The sequence below is a fragment of the Rhinolophus hipposideros genome (assembly GCF_964194185.1).
Source record: "Rhinolophus hipposideros genome assembly, chromosome: 1".
In the NCBI taxonomy this organism is placed as follows: domain Eukaryota; kingdom Metazoa; phylum Chordata; class Mammalia; order Chiroptera; family Rhinolophidae; genus Rhinolophus; species Rhinolophus hipposideros.
In genome coordinates this window covers 12,512,770-12,531,920 of record NC_138047.1, presented here as the reverse complement: position 1 = coordinate 12,531,920, position 19,151 = coordinate 12,512,770, and the positions used below count along the sequence as shown (strand labels likewise).

Genomic DNA, 19,151 nt, shown 5'->3' with positions numbered 1-19,151 from the left:
TCAACAATTAAATAGTGTATGTTTTAAGTTGGTTTAATTGTTAAAGTCAATCAGGTTTCTTTCTTTGTTCAGGAATTTCTATATATTTAATATGAATTGTCAACAGGGAGATTAAGCAACTTGGGAGATGCAAAATTTCCCAAATTTATTTGATCACAAAATTGTTTTATCCCTCTGAGGATCAGAATTTTTTTCCATAGAAAGTCATCTTAGGCAGTGAGAAAACCCAAGCTAGACCTTATTTTAATAATATACTACAATTTGAGAGAATATACAATGGAAAATTTTAGAATTTGAGTGAAGGAATATTTCCATTTGCTTACAGACAGAAATTGATGGAAAGATAATGTCTTGGGAATAGTGACCACCTAGTGTTTTTCAAACTTTCTTTTGGAGGAGGGCCTACTTCATAGTTAAATTTTAACTTAAATATATAACACACACATAAAGTAGAGGCAAAAGCACTATGGTTTAAGGAAAGGGTAGAGTAGGGCCCAAAATCTCCACTTGCTCCTACTCCCCAGTACTCCCCCCACCATCCCAATTTCTGGGTCTCTGAAGAATCTCTAAGATTCCTGGGAATGCACTGTGAAATACACAAAGCTTGCTTTCCACATAAATGTGAGGGCTTAAGTATTTGACCTTTGTCAAAGGTCCTGGAAAGGTAACAGTCTGGGCATGAGGGCTGTTTTGTGCAAGGGGTATGACCTATAAATCCTGACGCTTGTAGTAGCCTGAATTGGAGGGGGCTCTCTGAAAACCAAGGGACAAATGGGGGTGATTCCTAAATCACCTTACAACAGGTGAGAAAATGTTGGCTTTTGGAAAGCCAATCAGCTAGGAAGCAGCCAGAGGATATCAACGTAGATGGGTCAGAAATAAGTAGAAATTATTGTCTAGAAATAGTTCTGTACAGATTTTTTTAAGCTGCACATATATCTATTCCCAAAACTTTATTACTGGTTGGCAAATATAATTGTACAGACTGGGTGACCTCTGATACATTAATTGCTTTGAAATAAATGCAAGTTGCAGGAAAAGCCAGGGCTTTGGGGTGTGTCCTATGAAAGCAAAGGTCACTTCTTAACTGGTTAACTCAAGAGTCTGTGGAAAATGTGAGACAAAGGTGCTCAGGTGAAAAGCAATGCTTTCCCATCTCCCATTTTCGTCAGTTTGTACAGGACATTGTCATCTTGAGGCTGTTACTTGTAATGTCGTACTTTATGTATGCATATCCTTCTTACCATTTCTCCTGGACAAATGTAAACAGTTCCAGTTAAAGCACAGATTCTTTTTATTCCAAATTCTCTGCTATATAAAAGTGACTCAGGAATAGGGTCGTAAAATTTATTGCCCGATTCACACGAGAGCCTGCCCAGCACAGGACTAAGACCGACACAGGAAGTAGCACTCACCTGTCCACAATGATGCCATGAGGTATGAGGACATATTCCAAATCTCCATAATAGTGCTGTGGGTATGTGAATAAATTCAAGTCATACCCTGGCCAATCGTCCATAATCTGTGAATCAAATTATTTTGGTTATGATATTTTTCATTGGAAATTTTGAAAACAAACACACAAAAAGAGTATCATTTGAAAAACAGAATAGGTCTGACAATCAATATGGCATTAAATTATATTCTGTCAACTTATGAAAAGCTCAATGGGACAAGGTAATTTGTTTCACATAACCTGATAAAGGACCAAGAGCTGAAGTGAGAGAGTACGTACTCCCTTTCTAAAACTTGACATCATGCAATAAAAATATAAACTCAGTGTCTTGTAGCTAACTTGATAGTATTATTTCTAAGAGTGCATATGTGTAACTATATAACATATCTAAATTATAAAAATTATCATGAATATAACATGAATATATATAACATGTTTGTAATTATATTAATATAGACAGTATCATCATACATTACTATATTATACCGTGTTTCCCCGAAAGACCTAGCTGGACAATCAGCTCTAATGCGTCTTTTGGAGCAAAAATTAATATAAGATCCGGTCTTATATTATTACTATAATAATATAAGACCAGGTATAATACAATATAATATAATACCAGGTATAATATAATATAATACCGGTCTTATATTAATTTTTGCTGCAAAAGACGCATTAGAGCTGATTGTCCAGCTAGGTCTTATTTTTGGGGAAATATAGTATATACCATTACATTTCTAGGCATGTAAATGCCTCATCGGCCTGGGAAAGACAACCTATTAAAAGTACATGTCTCCTGGGATTAATGTAGACCCAAACTTCTGAGTCACCTAGTCCTTCTAATAAAAACTGCTAATGGGATGGACTATGGTCAGTACTGAAGTCCGTCTTATTGGGAAACTGTTGCTCCAGAAAAGTGGCCTATTCCTGTAGTAGGAAGACTGTTAGCAAGCCTTCCTCTTGCTTAGGATGGGATGTGCAAGTTTTGTGGTTCAAGCAGTAGCAGTAGGAAAGAAAACGAAGCTGAAGGTATTACTGTTCCTTTCAGACCATCAAGGAAGGATGCAACACGAAGGTCTTACATTCTCAGACCGTGCTGCGGCTGCACTGCAGGTTCTGGGTCCTGTCATTACTCCTGCACACTTCCATCACACGCCTCTATTGAGCTTCCGAGGCCCTTCCTAATGCAGACTATCGTAATTTTCCAGTCCAGTTCCCTTCACCATCCCTTCCCATCCTCAAATTGTTCTTCAGTCAAGTCATGATCCTTCCCAGCTGTGTTCTGTTTATGTCTGTCTTGCACCTACAACCTCTCCTTCTCTTCCCCCTCAACCTCTGTATTCCAAGCTCAACTCCCTTTGTGGAAGCTCAGGTCAGGCCCCACTTCTTTCTGGAGGCCTGTTTCCGCTCTCTGATCTTCTCTCCCAAATCCCTGGTGCCCCTAACAGCTACCTAGTCTCCCAAAGGCTCCCATTCAGGTTCCTTGATTAGATTCCTGTCACTTCCAGCCTCTGGCTTCCTCAGTCTGGTTTGGTTTTTGTTGTTTTAGAACCCATCTGAACTTCACGTAATGCTGGGACACTCTCCTGCTTTCCATTCTTCTCCTCACTAGGGATTTAAAACCAGTTCTCTTTTTGCTCAGATTTTGGAAGGTCATTCTACCCCACACCTGCTCCCCAAGTTCTGGAATGCCAGCCAAATGAAACCTGTGATTATTGCTCCCCAAATTTATCCTTTCCTCCCAGCAAAGGACAACTTATTTTCCCAGTTCTCACGTCAAAACCTTGTTGTCGACTCTGTTCTTTCACCCCATTAACAACTCATCATCAATTCCCTGAAAATGGAACCAGGACCTCCCGTCAGCATCTCCACTGCCTCCCCCCATCCGTGCCATCATTTCCCCAGAGACTATTGCCACCACTGCCAAACTCACCTCCTGACTTCCACCTTGGCACACACACCCCGGCCACACATGGCAGCTGGAGTGCTCCTTTACAAATGTGCATTGTATCATAGCAGTCTTCTGCTGCAATTTTTTCAAGGGCTTCCCATTTCACTTTGAGTACAATCCAGAGACCTCACATGGCTTCCCTCTCTTCCTCCCTCACTCTGCTTCTGCGACTGTTCTCCTTGCTGGTCCTTGAATGTGCCAAGCATGTTTCTGCCTCAAGAGCTTTGCACCTGCCATTTCTTTTGCCTACAATACTCTTCCCCCAGCTATGCAATAGCTTACCTTCACTTCCTTCAAGTCTCTGATCACCTATATAAAATAGCACCCGTCTCCTTCACACTCATCCTTGCAGCTCCGTATCCAGCTTTACTTTCCTTCATAGCATGTATTCCTACTGGATGTGGCACGTGGTGTGTGTGCGTGCGTATTTTGTCTTGTCTCCTCCCACTGAAATATTAGCTCCTCTGGTAGAGACCCTGCCTGTCTTATTTATTATTGAATCCCCAGTACCCAGGACACTGACCTGGAATATGGTAAGTGTTCAAAAATGTTAAAAGAGGGAACGAATGACACATTCTCCATCCACAGATTACCCACTACTATCTGAACTCCAGCCTCCTCCACCCGTTTGTCTCCGTTTGATAAAGAGCACCGCTATTCAAGGCTCTGAAAATTCATGGGTAGATTGCTAGCCAACGGAGTATGTCATCTGCATATTTGAAGAGTATCACATCTGCCCTGCCTCTACCAGCAAATTGGTGGGGTGTAAACTGTTGAATTTGCAAAGCAATTCTGATTTCCACTCCTGAGGACTCCTGGGGCTGCTGTAACCATCAATAATACCACAGAGGCTGAACCACCAGCTGCCCATGGGCAGCTTCCAGAAGAACCACTGGCAGGCCAAGGTAAAGACCAGACAAGAACCCGGACCAGTACTTTCTGGCTCCCCTTCCAGACCACACACTCTACCCACTCAACTTCCGGGAGCACTTCCAGGTGTGGCATCATTAACTGATGGTCTTCTGTGCCCATTCCTCCCACTATGTAAATGCTTTATTGCCCTCTGGTCTGGCGACAACTCAGAGACTACTCTCCATTCCATGTCCTAGAGCTTGGCTCCGATACAAGCTGTGGTGTTAGGGAAATTACTTAGCCTCTCTGAGACTCAGTTTCCCCCTCCTTTAAATAAGATACAATAAAGCCTACATACAGGGCAGTTATGAGGACTAAGACTAGAACAGATAATGTACTTGAAGTTCCTAGTACATTTCCTGGTGTATAATAAATGCTTAATAAATGATGCCCCCCCAAAAAGGAAAAAATGATAAGAAAGTGACAAATAAAACAACCTATAGATAAAAACTGTAGTGGTAATCCGCAGCTCAGAGGCAGAAGGAATATTGGTTAAGAGCACGGACTTAGAAGTCCAACACACCTGGAGGTGAGGTAGCTAACTGTGAGAACTTGGGCACTTTAACGTCTCTGAGTCTCAGTGTTTTTATCTGTAAAGGCGAGTCAATGACTGCCTCATATGGTTACTATGAGAATTAAATAAGAAAAATAATGGATATAAAGTTCTTTTATCCATACTTAGTATATAGCACTTATGCAATAAACGTTAACCATTTATATACGCTGAAACATCAATAGTTTACTTACAAATTATATATTTCAATTAATTTAAAGAAGTGCCTCCAACCTACTTGCCAAAGTCTTATTACTCTAGGTAAAGCTGTAAATTTAAAAGCAGAAGACATACATTTCTCTAAAACTATTATATAATCCAAACTGGCCTTATTTCCAAAGAGTCTAAAATAATAAGTTTTCCTGGTTAAGATAAAACACAATTAGAGATAAAAGAATTACTGGTTTACTTTGTTATCCTTAATGGTGCATGCAAATTGCATTGTAAATAAGTCCTAAACGTTAGGAATGGAGATTGCTATGAACTGTAGATAATTATGTTATTAATCTGCTTTAAAAAAAATCAAAACAAGAAGTCTTTAAATAGTTTCAGTATCATAGATAACATGCTCTAAGTTTATTCAGAACAATGCTCTCTCTGTTCAAAGACACAAAAACACGGCCAAGCTGGGGAAGTGACAAACACATTAACTGAGCCATTTCACACAACATCAAATCCCAGAACTCATTCCAATTCTTTCGTCTCATATGAAGATACATTGAAAACCTTTTTTCTAAGTCGTTAAAAATACTTTCTTGCTTAGAATATTTCTTGCAATATTTTTCAAGTGGTTTTCTCCAGGGAGAAAAATAGTTTGGAAACATATAAAAAGTGAATCTCTGCTCTTCTCGTCTGCGGAATCCCAAATTCTGGGTCCCTACTCTCTCTTGCAGGCAGTGACCATGGCTGCTGCCAATTTCAGGCTCACATCTACCCCTCCACCATCAGAAAGATATAGAGTCCTACCCCTCAGCTGTTTCCAAGAATCCCACACATGAATCATCACATCAGCACCTTGAACTCACTTTGAGTTTGCCTCGCCTGCCTATATCCAACTTAATGTAATTATCCTGGGTTCTACTAGAGAAAAGGATAGACATGCAGGAACTATCTCCCTTCTACATTATTTCCTGCCTTGGTGGGCCCTCTCACTACCTTCCTGCATCTTTCAGAAAATTGCCGTTTTTGAAGGCTTTTTTGGACACAGATTGGGCTGTTTACACTGTTCCATCATTTGTTTTTTAGACTTTAACAATCTACCTATCCTATTAATCATACAGTTACCTCATTCCTTTTTAAGAGTACCTATTATTAAATAATAGTGCTATATTTTAACCATTCTACTGATGGGATGGCTTTTTTTACAGATGGCTTTGTAATTGTTCAATCCACTGGCCACTTTTCCATTTTGGTCCTGCTAACTCTTTCTGTAGTATCTGATACTCTTGATAATCTCTTAGTGTCCTCCCCACCCCCGGTGCCACAAAACATTTTTCCCTGGGCACCCACCACCCTTCCTGCTCTCTACTACTTTGCTACTCATTCTTGGTCTCTTTATCTGGCTTCTCCTGGAAACTCTGCCTCTTATACTTGGGACTTTCCGGGTTTCTACCCGTAACAGTACTTTTTCATTTTTTTCCATTTTCACTGGGCATCCCTATCCACTCCCAAGTATCAGATATTTTTCTATTTGCTAATGATTTCCAAATCTATCCAATCACTCTCCTGAATTCCAAATTGCCTATATTGCATCCTGACCTGTGGGCCCTATGTGCACTACAGACTCAATGTGTTCAGAATTGAACTTATTTCCCTTTTTACATTTTCATCCCTCCCACCCAACCCCAGGCCTGACCAGCCTCTCCGTGGCAATTGGAGTGTTTTTTAAACCATAATTTTGGTGTAATGATTTCTTCTCAGGATGTAATGATTTCTTTGTACTTGTACTTGGTATGTGCCATCTTGGAGTACTCGGCTTCCGGGGGGGCTACCCCTCCTTACCCTTCAGATCTTGGCTCAAATGTCACTGACAAGAGGACATCCTGACCACTTGAGCAAAAGTAGTGCTCCCGAGCCCTTCTCCAACCACTCTTTGTTCTCCTCTTTCTTTCTTATTGCATATATCACTATCTGAAATTGTCTTATTTGCTTTCACACTGCCTGCCTATGACCTTTCTACAGAACGTAAGCTCCATGAAGACAGGGCTTTGTCTTCTTCCCTGCTGTATTCCTAGAACTTAGAACACCGCCTGGAACCCAGCACCATCAAATGTGTCGAATGAATGAACTCATTCTTTAAGAAGGAACTGCCCTGCTGTTATTAAGAACTAAGCAACACATTTTAATCCAAATAATTCTGTTGGAGTATGAGGTGTTTTCTTCCGCATCCCATTTACTCATTTAGTCCACTCATAATCATAGATTATCCGTGAATTACAGGCTGATCTCTGAAAAAAGAATCTTAATGTAGTAAATTAGCCCCACCTGCCACCCTCACCACTGTTCTACATTGAACCTGACACAGTAATAATCACCACCTTCCAGAAACCATTCTCCATGGGAGCCATGAGCAGAAGTTGCTGGCCACAGGGCAAGACCAGATTTGAATCCAGGACACTGAGAGATGGGTACCAGCTGGGCTGGCTGACTCCTCAAGGAATTGCCAAGAGTAGAGGCTCTGGTCTGGGAACTCATTATCCTACATCCTACCGTCGGGACCCACAACTTGATATTTTACACACGTCCTTTCCAATTTGCTCAACGGGCTTCTGGTGCTGTGGCCCTTTTGCAGACGGGGAAACTGACGCTGGAGAGGCACTAGCTTGTCTAAAGCTTGGGCAGAGACCCCTACAGACAGGGTCCCAGGGCAGGTTTTAAAGCTCAAACTCCATCCACTGGGGCTACTTAAAGCTACTTGAAGAATCCTTAGTATCTTTTTGGATAACAAAATGTGAGGCCTGGGCTAGAAGATTCAGGAGCAAGCACAAAGGGAAGGAGGCCCGCGGGGGTCTTCACAGACCCATGCTGCTCCCAGGGGTGACTCCTGGCGGCTGGCAGGAGTGGGACCCAGCACCACACGGGATTAACGCAGGAGTAGCGCACTCCTGGCCGGGGGGCGGGGGTTGGGGCGGAAGGGGGACACTGAGAACACCGGGTGAAGGGACTTGAAGTATTTGGTCAGATTGCGTTGGGGGGGGGGGAGCGGAAAGGGGAGGGCTGGGTGTGAGGACGAAAGCGATCCTCGCCGCGAGGGAAGAACAAAGCAGTGGCCGGCCCGCGCTCACCCGAATGCACTTCAGGCATTGCATCTAAGAGGAGGGTGCCAAGAAGGAAGGGGAAGGGAGAGCGCGGGGAGCGCACGACTCAGCCCGAAATAATCGGGAGTTTGCATTTACCACTACGCCTCGCCCGCAGTCTGGCGCCTCCTCACTGCTCCCGGCCATGTTTCTCCTGGGGAAAGCGGGAAGGGAAGAAGGCCGCGGGAAGGATCTGGGAGGGGGACGGGGGGGGGGTAAGGGACAGGGGGGATGGGGTGGGGCCGCCCCGCCCCCAGCCCGCGGGCTGGAAAGCCGCGGCGCCCGCCGCCCGGTGTCTGGCTGGGCTCCAGCGCCTCCACCGCGGCGCCCCCTCCCCGATCTCCCCCCCGAGCTGGTGCACGGGGTGAGGACACCGGGAGCAGTTGCGGAGCAGCGCCTGCTCCACCTGAGCTCAGGCCCCGGGCGCGTCCCTCGCGGCCGCCGCCCGTCAGCGAGCTGGGGACGTCGCCTGGTCCGCGCCCCCCGGGACTCGGGAGAGAGTGGTTGCCCACGGCTCGATTTTTACCGGAAGAGAAAGTGTTCCCTTGTCCCCTGCCTCCCTAAGTATGTCTTCCCAGCTTTCAGGCTAACAATGTCGTGGAGTCCTTCCTGCTAAGTTTTATGCACTCTTGATCCCAAGTAAACCCGTGAAGAAGCCTGCATTCTAGGACGTTCTCCAGTAGGGCCGTGCACGAAACGCTCCCGGATGTGGTTTTTAAATCCTCGAGCCGCCAAACCAGGAGTTGCAAGAGCCATGCTATTGCTTTTACCTTGGAATGTACTGCGATTATAGGGTCTGGGCTTTGAAATAGGGCCTCTTCTTAACCGTATTCAGCAAGGGGGGGGAGGGGGGAGGAAGGAGAGGGTGAGATTTTTACAAGTTATCTGCTTTACTTTTTGTAGGAACAGATGGTTGCATTTCAGTGTTTCAGGTTGCAGTGTAAAGCAATTATTCTCTTCAGATTAGAAATCATTTTATGAACCTTTTGTTAATTCCAGCCCGAATCCCAGCCTTCCCCAAGTGAATGTCCCTGGTCTTTGTTTCTCCAAGGCCCTGCTTTCCCTTTATGTATGTATTCATTCCCCTGGTCTCTGCTGTCCCGCCACATCCTTTGCAGCCCTGTTCTGGGATTTCAGCACTTGAGCTGAACACAGCTCTCTGACTCGGGCCTCTCCATCTCTCCAAAAGACAGTTTTGTTCATCTTCAGGCTCCGGCACAAGACAGCGAGAGGAATGCTGATTTTGCCTGGTTTGAGGGGCATATTGTTATCAATCAGTTAATGTCGCTCTAGGTTGGAAAACTAGCCCTTCAGACCTGGTCCCTGCCTGTGCTCAGCACCGCTTGGTCTTAGTGTCTTCTAAATGCCAGCGCAGGGGAAGGAAGACAGCTCCGTGGATCACTCAGATTACACACCGCACTGGTCACCTGGCTCCTGTAAACTGGGTGATATTGTTTCCTAGCACACAAGTAAACATTTTCTCTCAGTATTGTCAGAAGTCCTTGTTTGGGGCCATTTTACAGTCTGCCTCTCACTTCGTTTCCCAAAGGTGAAGGATCAGCTCCTATTTTTCATTGTGAAAGACCAAGCCCAGGAACCATCTTAACACTGCAACTTCCAGGAACTGAAACATGCTATATCACCCTGGGAATGATCAAATTTTAGGGTTCATAGGAATCTCTTGGGGAGCCGAACACCACCCTACCCTTGTAGGCTTTGGTGGAGAAGCTGTGTAGTGGGACTCAAGGCTAAGACAGGTGAGTGTGATGCAGGTGGGTAATGAGCCATGTGTTCACTTTACCATCCCACTTTACCTTCTTATTGCTGCAAAATCACATTTATCCATAAGAGACTGATGTGGCTGTTTGGGCTAGATAGGGGAATGGGACTTCAAAACAAGTTACAGATGTAGCTGCTATACATAAGTCAAATAGCAACAACTGTGTGCCCTGCCCAGGCACTGTGGAAGATGTCAGGGAAATGGTAGATAAACCTTCTTTCCTCAGGAAAGCCATTAATTTTTTTAATTAAAGTTTATTGGGGTGACAATTGTTAGTAAAACTACATAGGTTTCAGGTGTACAATTCTGTATTACATCATCTATAAATCCCATTGTGTGTTCACCACCCAGAGTCAGTTCTCCTTCCATCACCATATATTTGATCCCCTTTACCCTCATCTCCCTCCCCCCACCCCCCTTACCCTCTGGTAACCGCTAAACTATTGTGTGTGTCTAAGAGTTTTTGTTTCTCATTTGTTTGTCTTGTTTTTTTGTTGTTTTTGGTTTATATACCACATACAGTGATATCATGGTTCTCTGCTTTTTCCGTCTGACTTATTTCGCTTAGCATTATATTCTCAAGATCCATCCACGTTGTCACAAATGTTCCTATATCATCTTTTCTTACTGCAGAATAGTATTCCATTGTGTATATATACCACAACATCTTTATCCATTCATCTATCGAAGGACATTTTGGTTGTTTCCATGCCTTGGCCACCGTAAATAAAGCTGCAATGAACATTGGAGCACACGTGTCTTTATGGATAAATGTTTTCAGATTTTTTGGGTGGATACCCAGGAGAGGGATTGCTGGGTCATATGGTAATTCTATTCGTAATTTTTGAGGAACCTCCTCACTGCCTTCCATAGCAGCTGCACCAGTCTGCATTCCCACCAACAGTGTCTGAGGGTTCCTTTTTCTCCACAGCCTCTCCAAGAAAGTCATTAATTCAAAGGTAAAACCCAGTAGGTTCACAATAAAAACAATGTAACTTGCTTGGATGACAACAGGAATCTTATAAATGCACACTCAAGAACATCCTACAGAGACCAATATGCTATGAAGAGTACAGAATGATGAAGAAATCTTTTCTGAAAATGGAATTCATTTTATTATCATTTTATCTTTTGATAACATTTGAATTACACTTCTATACTTTGGACATCATTACTATAATATAATAGAATACTTGGTATTACAAAAAATATTTGCAAGGACCAATATTCAAGAATAACAACTCATCTTTCCAGGCTTTATTCTTAACCTTGCATTATGAGGATTTAAGAGGTAAAATTCTTTTTAAATGTTAAATTTCTGTTACATGTCTAGTGGAATAGTTTTGGATTAGGGTGCCAGTTTTTCTGGTAACAATCCATATGACCTTAGCCAATTACATCAATGTAATGTGCCTCAGTTTTCTCATCTGTAAGAGGGGGCAGTACATTTTTGCTCTACCACATATGATAATGAAATTAACATAATATCACATGCAAGAGAATCCTTTCAAAAATGCTATAAAACTGTAAGGCATTACTAATCTGAGATGCTGTGAAAATGTATAACCAAATGTTTGTAAAGCAATTTGATGTGAAAATGACAGGTTAACTACCTTTTAAAGATGAGTGTAGGTGACCAAGGAGGGACAGTTATAATCTAAGAACAAGTTGGGCCTGGTATGAGAATGGATATAGTAAAATGAGAAAAGTATTAAAGTAATGGAATTTTCCATAAAAAGGAATATTTTAACTCATCCGTTTTCTGATATTCCTTTGAAGAAGCTGTAAGAATAAAGACATATATCTTTACAAAGTTAATAGCCAATAAATATACTTTCATTTTTCTGTATTCTCTTTATCCCCTTTTAATTGTAGGTTGCCTGCATTTTAAATTCTGAAATTATCTTGTGCCACTACCATAGTGAAAACATAAATATTAATATTTATACTTACCCGAATTCTTCACCAGGCTAAAGACTTTTGTCCTGAAACTACATACTAATCTTTTGACAGTTTGGTAATTCCTTGACTTTGCCAATACTAATCTGTTATTGAAGGCACAATTCAATCTATGCACTGAGTTCCTCAGAGCCAGTCACTTAGTGACACTACGGTGATTTGAAACACAGAAGGGCATTTCATTCTTTCTGAGTCCTGAAACATGAAAATAAATAAAAAAACTCTCAGCCTGCAAATTGTGTTGAAATACATAAACATACGAAACTTAGTGACTCAGATTGTTAGGCACAGAGTCACTGGTTAGTCTGGATGAGATCCACTGTGGACAAAGGCCAGTCATAATGGTGATGATATTTTGCTTTTCTGTAATGCTGAACAAAACCCTTTACAAATATTACAAATACAAAAGAAAAAGTGGCAAGATCCCGTCTCCCAAATATTCAGGCTAAGTAAAATCTTGCTACCTTTGAGGTATTTTTTCCCTCTACATAAATACAGAAGAAATCTAGTTGCAATTAATTATAACACAAAACAACTTAAGCCAAAGCCTTATTCGTATTCAATTAGCATAGTAAGCCCTGTTTCCTGGCCTCTTGTTTGCAGCAGACTGAATCCAATGTGTGGTTTTAGAGTAAAGAAAATAATGGTTCCATAGTAGTCCTTACAAATAAAGCCAGGAGCTACATTCAGAATTATATTCTGTATTATTAACTTTCATTAGTAATTAACCTTCCACTGAAGAACGTAGTGCAGGGAGATTTAAGCCTTTCCTCTTGCAATAATGTCAGGCGTGAATAATATCATCAACAATAAATGCTAGGCTGTTTCAGAGATATCCTCCCACTATCTCCCCATCTGACCGGAACAGGAATTGGATAGCTTCAGAGCAAAAGAATAATATGTCCATGTTTTCCTCCAGATCTCAGAGTCCTGGCAGGCGACCTCGACTCTCTTGGCCACCATAAAGCAGTCATTGAAAGGACACAGCTGCAGAAACTAGCGGCTAAGCACTAAATAAATCCACAGGGCTGGAGGCACAAGTCATGTACATGACCCTAACACAATACCTTGTGGTTGTGAATGAACGGATTAGCATCTAATGGTACTGTGGTCGCTTATGCAAAATTAATTGGTGCCTCAGCCAGTGCTGAGTTTCTAATGGAAAGAAGTCCACTTAAAAAATAAAAAACACCAAAAAACAAAACAACAACAACAAAAAACCAAAACCCTCAAGGGACCTCTTTGGCTGACAGAAACTTTGGCTGGTGTTGTGGGAGACTAAGAACCAGTAGGAATGGGAAGGGAACTGAGCTCTTTATTCTCTTCTTTTTAAAAATATGCACCAAGAACTTAAATGGACATGGCTAAGACCTTTCTCAACGCTGAAAGGGCCTGGCTTTACAATTTGTGCCATCCTTCAAGTTGACGTGAAACTTTGTATTGTCCGAGAACATAAGGAAGGATTCCCACTCACCTCCACTCATTCTTTCTCCTGTTCCCCAGGTATGAACAAGATCAGCCTTCTGAGTAGCAAGAGAGAGGAAAGCCATCTCACTGTGGCAATTCCCTTTCGGCTTACTGAGTGATGGTATGGTGACTTCCACAGGCAATTGCTTTTCAACACTGCCAACATATCTCTGTAAATAGGGAATCAGAGTTGGGACGTGATATAGCAAGCCATCCAAGGGCGTGGGCGTGCTGGGCTCCTGCTTCTCTCTAAGGAGCCCTCTATTACATCCGGGTCCGTGGGCATTTATTGCAGCACCCATATTAATAGTCCTGTGTTTTGTTCTTGAAGGAACTGAGTTCTTTGTGTTTTCTATCTAGGGGTCTCTTAATTACACTCGCTACTTCAGCTGTACCTGTAGGATTCATGGCTCGTTGAACCTGACTTCCAGATGGTCAAATGTGATAACTTTTAGCAATTCTGTTTATATCTTTTCACTTTGATTTCTTGTTTTTGTTCCAACTTTATTGAGATATAACTGACAAATATAATTGTATATATTTAAGTTATATAAAACAATAACTTGATGTAGCTATACATTGTGAAATAATTACCACAAACATGCTAATTAACACATCCCCATAGGTATCACACAGTTCTCTGTGTGTGGAGAATACTTAATATCTACTCTCTTAGCAAATTTCAAGTACACAATACAATATTATTCACTATAGTCATCATGCTGTATATTAGATCTCCAGAACTTATTTTATTACTGAAAGTTTGTACGTTTTGACCAACATATCCCCATTTCCACCCCCCACCCCACAGCCCTTGGAAATCACCATTCTTTCTGCTTTTGTGAGTTTGATGTTTGATTTTTTTTTTTTAGATTACACATATAAGTGAGATCATACAGTATTTGTCTTTCTGTGTCTCTCTTATTTCACTTAGCACAGTATCCTCCAGGTTCATCCATGCTGTTTCAAATAGCAAGATTTACTTTTCATGGCTAAATTTTACATATATATATATATATATATATATATATATATATTCACATTTTCTTTGTCCATTCATTTGTTAATGGACACTTAGGTTATTTTCATATCTTAGCTTCTTGTGAATAATGCTGGAATGAACATAGAAGTGTAGATATCTCTTTGAGATACTGATTTTGTTCACTTTGGATATATGCTCAGAAATGGGATTGCTGGAATCATAAGGTAGTTCTATTTTTAATGTTTGGAGGAACCTCCATACTGTTTTCCATAATGATTGCACCAATTTACATTTCCACCAGCAGTATACAAGGGCTCCATTTTCTTCACATCCATGACAACATTTGTTGTCTATTGTCTTTTTTTGCATTTCCCTGATGATTAGTAATGTTGAGCATCTTTTCATGTCTGTTGGCCAGTCATATATCTTCTTTGGAAAAATGTCTGTTCAGATCCTTTGCCCATTTTTTAATCAGGTGATTTGTGTTTTGCTACTGAGTTGTATGAGTTCCTTATATATTTCGGATATTAACCCCTTATCTAATAAATGGTTTGCAAATATTTTCTCTCATTCTGTAGGTTGCTTTTAATTTTGTTGCTTGTTTATGTTGCTGTGCAGAGATTTTTAATTTGATGTCCCACTTGTGTGTGTGTGTGTGTGTGTGTGTGTGTGTGTGTGTGTGTGTGTGTTGCTTTTGTTGCTTGTGTTTTTGGTGTTATATCAAAAAAAGTATTTCCAAGACCAATGTCAAGGAGATTTTCCCGTTATTTTTTTTAAGGAGTTTTATTGTTTAAGGTCTTATGTTTAAGTCTTCAATCCATTTCAAGGAAATTTTTGTTCGTGTTGTAAGATAAGTGTCTATTTTCATTATTTTGCATGTAGATATCCAGTTTTCCCAGTACCTTTTATTGAAGAGACTATTCTTTTCCCATTGTGTACTCTTGGTGTTTTTCTCATAGATTAGTTCACCATGTATGTACAGGTTTCTTTCTAGGCTTTCTATTCTGCTCTATTAGAATATGTGTCTGTTTTAATGCTAGAACTGTATTATTTGATTGCTATAGCTTTGTAATATAGTTTGAAATCAGAAAATATGTTGCCTCCAGCTTTGTTCTTCTTCCTCAAATATGCTTTGACCATTTGGATTCTTCTTTGGTTTTATATAAATTCTAGGATTGTTTTTCCTATTTCAGTGAAAAATACTATTGGACTTTGATAAGGATTGCATTGAATCTGTAAGTCACTTTGGGTAGTATGGACATTTAAACAATATTAATTATTCCAATCAATGAACACAAGATACCTTTCCATTTATTTATGTCTTCTTCAATTTCTTTCATCAATGTCTTATAGTTTTCAGTGTAGAGACCTTTCACTTCTTGGTTAAATGTATTCCTAAGCATTTTATTCTTTTTGATGTTTTTGTATATGGGATTATTTTCTTTATTCTTTTTCAGATTGCTCATCATTAGTGTATAGAAAAGCAACTGGTTTTTGCATGTTGATTTTGTGTCCTGCAACTTCACTGAACTCTTCTATTAGTTCTAACAAGTTTTTGGCATAGTCTTCAGGGTTTCCTATATATAAGATCATGTCATCTGCAAACAGAGACAATTTTGCTTCTCTCTTTTTGATTTGTATGCCATTAATTTCTTGCCTAATTACTCTGGCTAAGACTCCCAGTACTACGTTGAACAGAAGTGGAAAAAGTGGACACATTTGTCTTGTTCTCAATCTTAGAGGAAAAGCATTCAGCTTCCATTGGGGCTTGCAGTGTTGGTGGGCTTTTTACCAGGGGCTCAGGAAGGCATAGATTTTGTCTGGTCCCTGGATATATGAAACTACTTCCAGGACTTGGGTCAGTAGGGCTGGTGCCGGAACAAGGATCCACTTCAGGGTCTGCGGTTGGATCTGGTTGGATCTGCAGATAGTGGGACTGTTAACCAGGTACACAGCAGACAGGTGTGGCTCCCACCATGTCCGTGGGAGGGCTCCTGCCAGGTCACTAGGCAGGCTGGTCGCAGACGGACGCTGAGAAAGACTGGTATTGAGATACAGGACTGCTTCCTGGTCCACACCCAGAACTGCAGGCCTGCCTCTGGAGACATGGATAGGAGTGCCTCCTGCTGGCTGGCTGGGTGAGCGGGACTGCCTCTGGAATGTGGGTCTGCAGGGGTGGAACCAGGTCACAGGGCTGCTTCAGGATCTGAAATCAAACCTAGGTCGGCAGGCCTGTCTTCCAGGGCATGGAGGATGGTGTCTCCGATCACGTCCCTAGCTGGGCAATACCCCTCCCAGACTATAGCTAACAGGCGCTAAAGCCAAGTTATAGGGCCACTTCAGGCTCCAAAATCAGACCTAGGTGGGTGGGCTTTCCTCCAAGGGCACTGATGAGCATGTCTCCCAGTGGGTCTCTGGGTGAGCAGCTGAGAAGGGCTGGAGCCAGGTCACAGGCCACTTCAGGGTCCACATCTGAGACTGAGGTTGATGGGCCTGTTATCTACAGCATGGGCGAGTGTGACTCCTCCTGTGTCCTTAACAGATGGCTGGTGGCAGGAATATGGCCAAATAGGGCTATAGCAAGTCCACAGGGTAAAAGACCCATTTCTGGGTCTGAAACCAGGACTGTGGTCAGGAACCTGCCATGTGAGTGTGGGTCTCCTCTGTCTTCTCAAAACGGGCCTCCTCTGTCTTGGGCTCCACTCAGGTTTCACAATATCGTACCTGGATACTAAGCTCCCACAAAGTCACTTTTGCCCAAGGATGGTTGCCTAATTATTGTTGCTATGGGGTGATTGATATGTGTGGGGCAGGGGGGTGGGGAGAACCTCCTATTCTGCCATCTTGCTAACTTATAACTTTTTAAAAAGAAAATTATAATGTTTTCTCCATGTTAAAATTCATATGTGCAAATGAATTTAAACTGAAAAATATAGAAAAGAGGAGTAAAATAGAAAGGCACTTTAAACATGTTTTGGTGTCTTCTAGTTTTGTGATTCTGGAAAGTTTATCTTACATAGTTGTGACTACGTGCTTGCTCCATATTTCTATACTGCTTTTCTGCTTTACACTCTTAAGTAAAATAAACATATAACAGTGTTTTTCCAATGAATAATAAACATCACCTGAAATGATAATGCCATTATTTATTTAACCATTCCCCAATGTATTTTTATTACTTCCAAATTTTGATTTTAGAAATATATATAAATAAATGTTTTTGTAATAAAACATTTATATGCATTTTAACAATTTCTGGAGGATAAATTCTGCAGAAATGGAATTTCTAAGAGGGTATAAATATTTTAAGGCTCATGATATATATTGGTAAATTTAGCTTACCATGTTAATGTCTGTGTTCAGTGGAAAATTATAGAAAGTCTTATGGGGTTTTTAACTGAACATGAATAAAATTTTACTGCAAAAACACTTTGACGTTTGAGGGAAAAGAGTATTAGTTAACATATGTTAAAAGCTTAGTAATTGAAACTAATAAGGAAAGTCAGTTTGAATTTGTGATTAAGTCTTAACTATAAACTGCTTTAAACAATGTGCTTTTATTGTCGTAGTCCATAAAACAGTACCTAGACTAATGAAAAGTTTATGGTGTTCTGTGTAAGGCTTTTGGCTCCAAGTCAGGTAGACTGAGCTTTAAACTCAGACTTCACCACCTATCACCTGACCTTAGGCAAGTTTCCTAACTTCTTTGCTTTATTTTCTGCATCTGTTTAATGAAGATCAAGTGAATTTCTACTCCTTAGGGTTAATGTGAGGCTTAAATAATGTGTTCAAAGTAGTGAGGACCTAAGAAGTGCCCAATACATTTTATCAGTTTATCAAGTTATTAAAATAGAATCATTTTAAATGGAATTCCTGGTCAGTGAGAATTTCTGCATCAATAAACAGATCGGTTGAAGAGTTTTAAACAAATAAACCTGTAATCTATACAAGTTTCTTCATGTAAATGAACTAACATTTTCCAGTGAAATTTGTTGTGTCATCAACCTGTTCTCTCTTTATAGTGTGTGTGTATGTGTGTGTAAAACAAAAGTAAGCTAATAAGAAAAGCCCCTGTTAGTACAAATAGTGATTGATTCTGAATTAATTAAGAGGTCTATTTTTGATTTATTGCTTTAAGTTTTTAAATATTACAGTAGAAAGAACAAAATGTGCTTGCTTTAATGGCCTTAATGTTTGGAATATGAAGAACAACAATAAATGTTTACTTCAAAATTAATGAATGTACTTCAAATAAGCTTATATCAAACACATATACACCAAAAATCTCAATATTTATAGTTTATACTTAAGGAACAAATATAAATGGATCAAATTTAAAACTCAGTTAACATTTGTCTAAGTGTTTCTCTAAGGAGTGATTAGAGAAAATCTTATTGTGAAAAATTGTCTCTTGATGCAGAGTGGGTGTTACATTCCGGGCTTGGGCAAAGCAGTTTTCTGTTTCCATAGGCCACTTTAGATACTATTCAGTTTCTGTGGTTAGTGGTTTTTTGCTTTAGCACTCACTTTACCTTAAATGCTCCACTATTTCTTAGCTCAGCAAAACTATCATGATCCTTTTGAACTCAAAGCCCAGGCCAACACTGTCGTGATCTGACTTTGTCTCATGGCTTGAGAAATAACCTTCAGATTCTCTTTGGTTAATACCAAATGCAGAAATAGCAAACAATCTTAAGTCACAGAGGTGAAAAATTTTCAACACATCTTTTTAAATTAAAGTCATTCAAAGAAATAGGAGACCAGAAAAATCTAGTTTGTATGGTAAGGTCAAATG

At 40.7% G+C, this 19,151-nt stretch overlaps 1 protein-coding gene across 1 annotated transcript in view; it reads right to left on the bottom strand.

Moving 5' to 3' along the window:
- PRTFDC1 (phosphoribosyl transferase domain containing 1) overlaps positions 1-8,338 on the bottom strand; it is a 92,491-nt gene extending 84,153 nt beyond the window's left edge. Inside the window, exons 1-2 of the mRNA XM_081034064.1 lie at positions 8,268-8,338; positions 1,416-1,522 (exon numbers count right to left, since the gene is read on the bottom strand). Of these exons, the coding sequence (XP_080890190.1) occupies positions 1,416-1,522; positions 8,268-8,315 (155 nt within the window). The 5' untranslated portion in view covers positions 8,316-8,338. The remainder of the gene's footprint in view (positions 1-1,415; positions 1,523-8,267) is intronic.
- Positions 8,339-19,151: the final 10,813 nt, after the last annotated feature.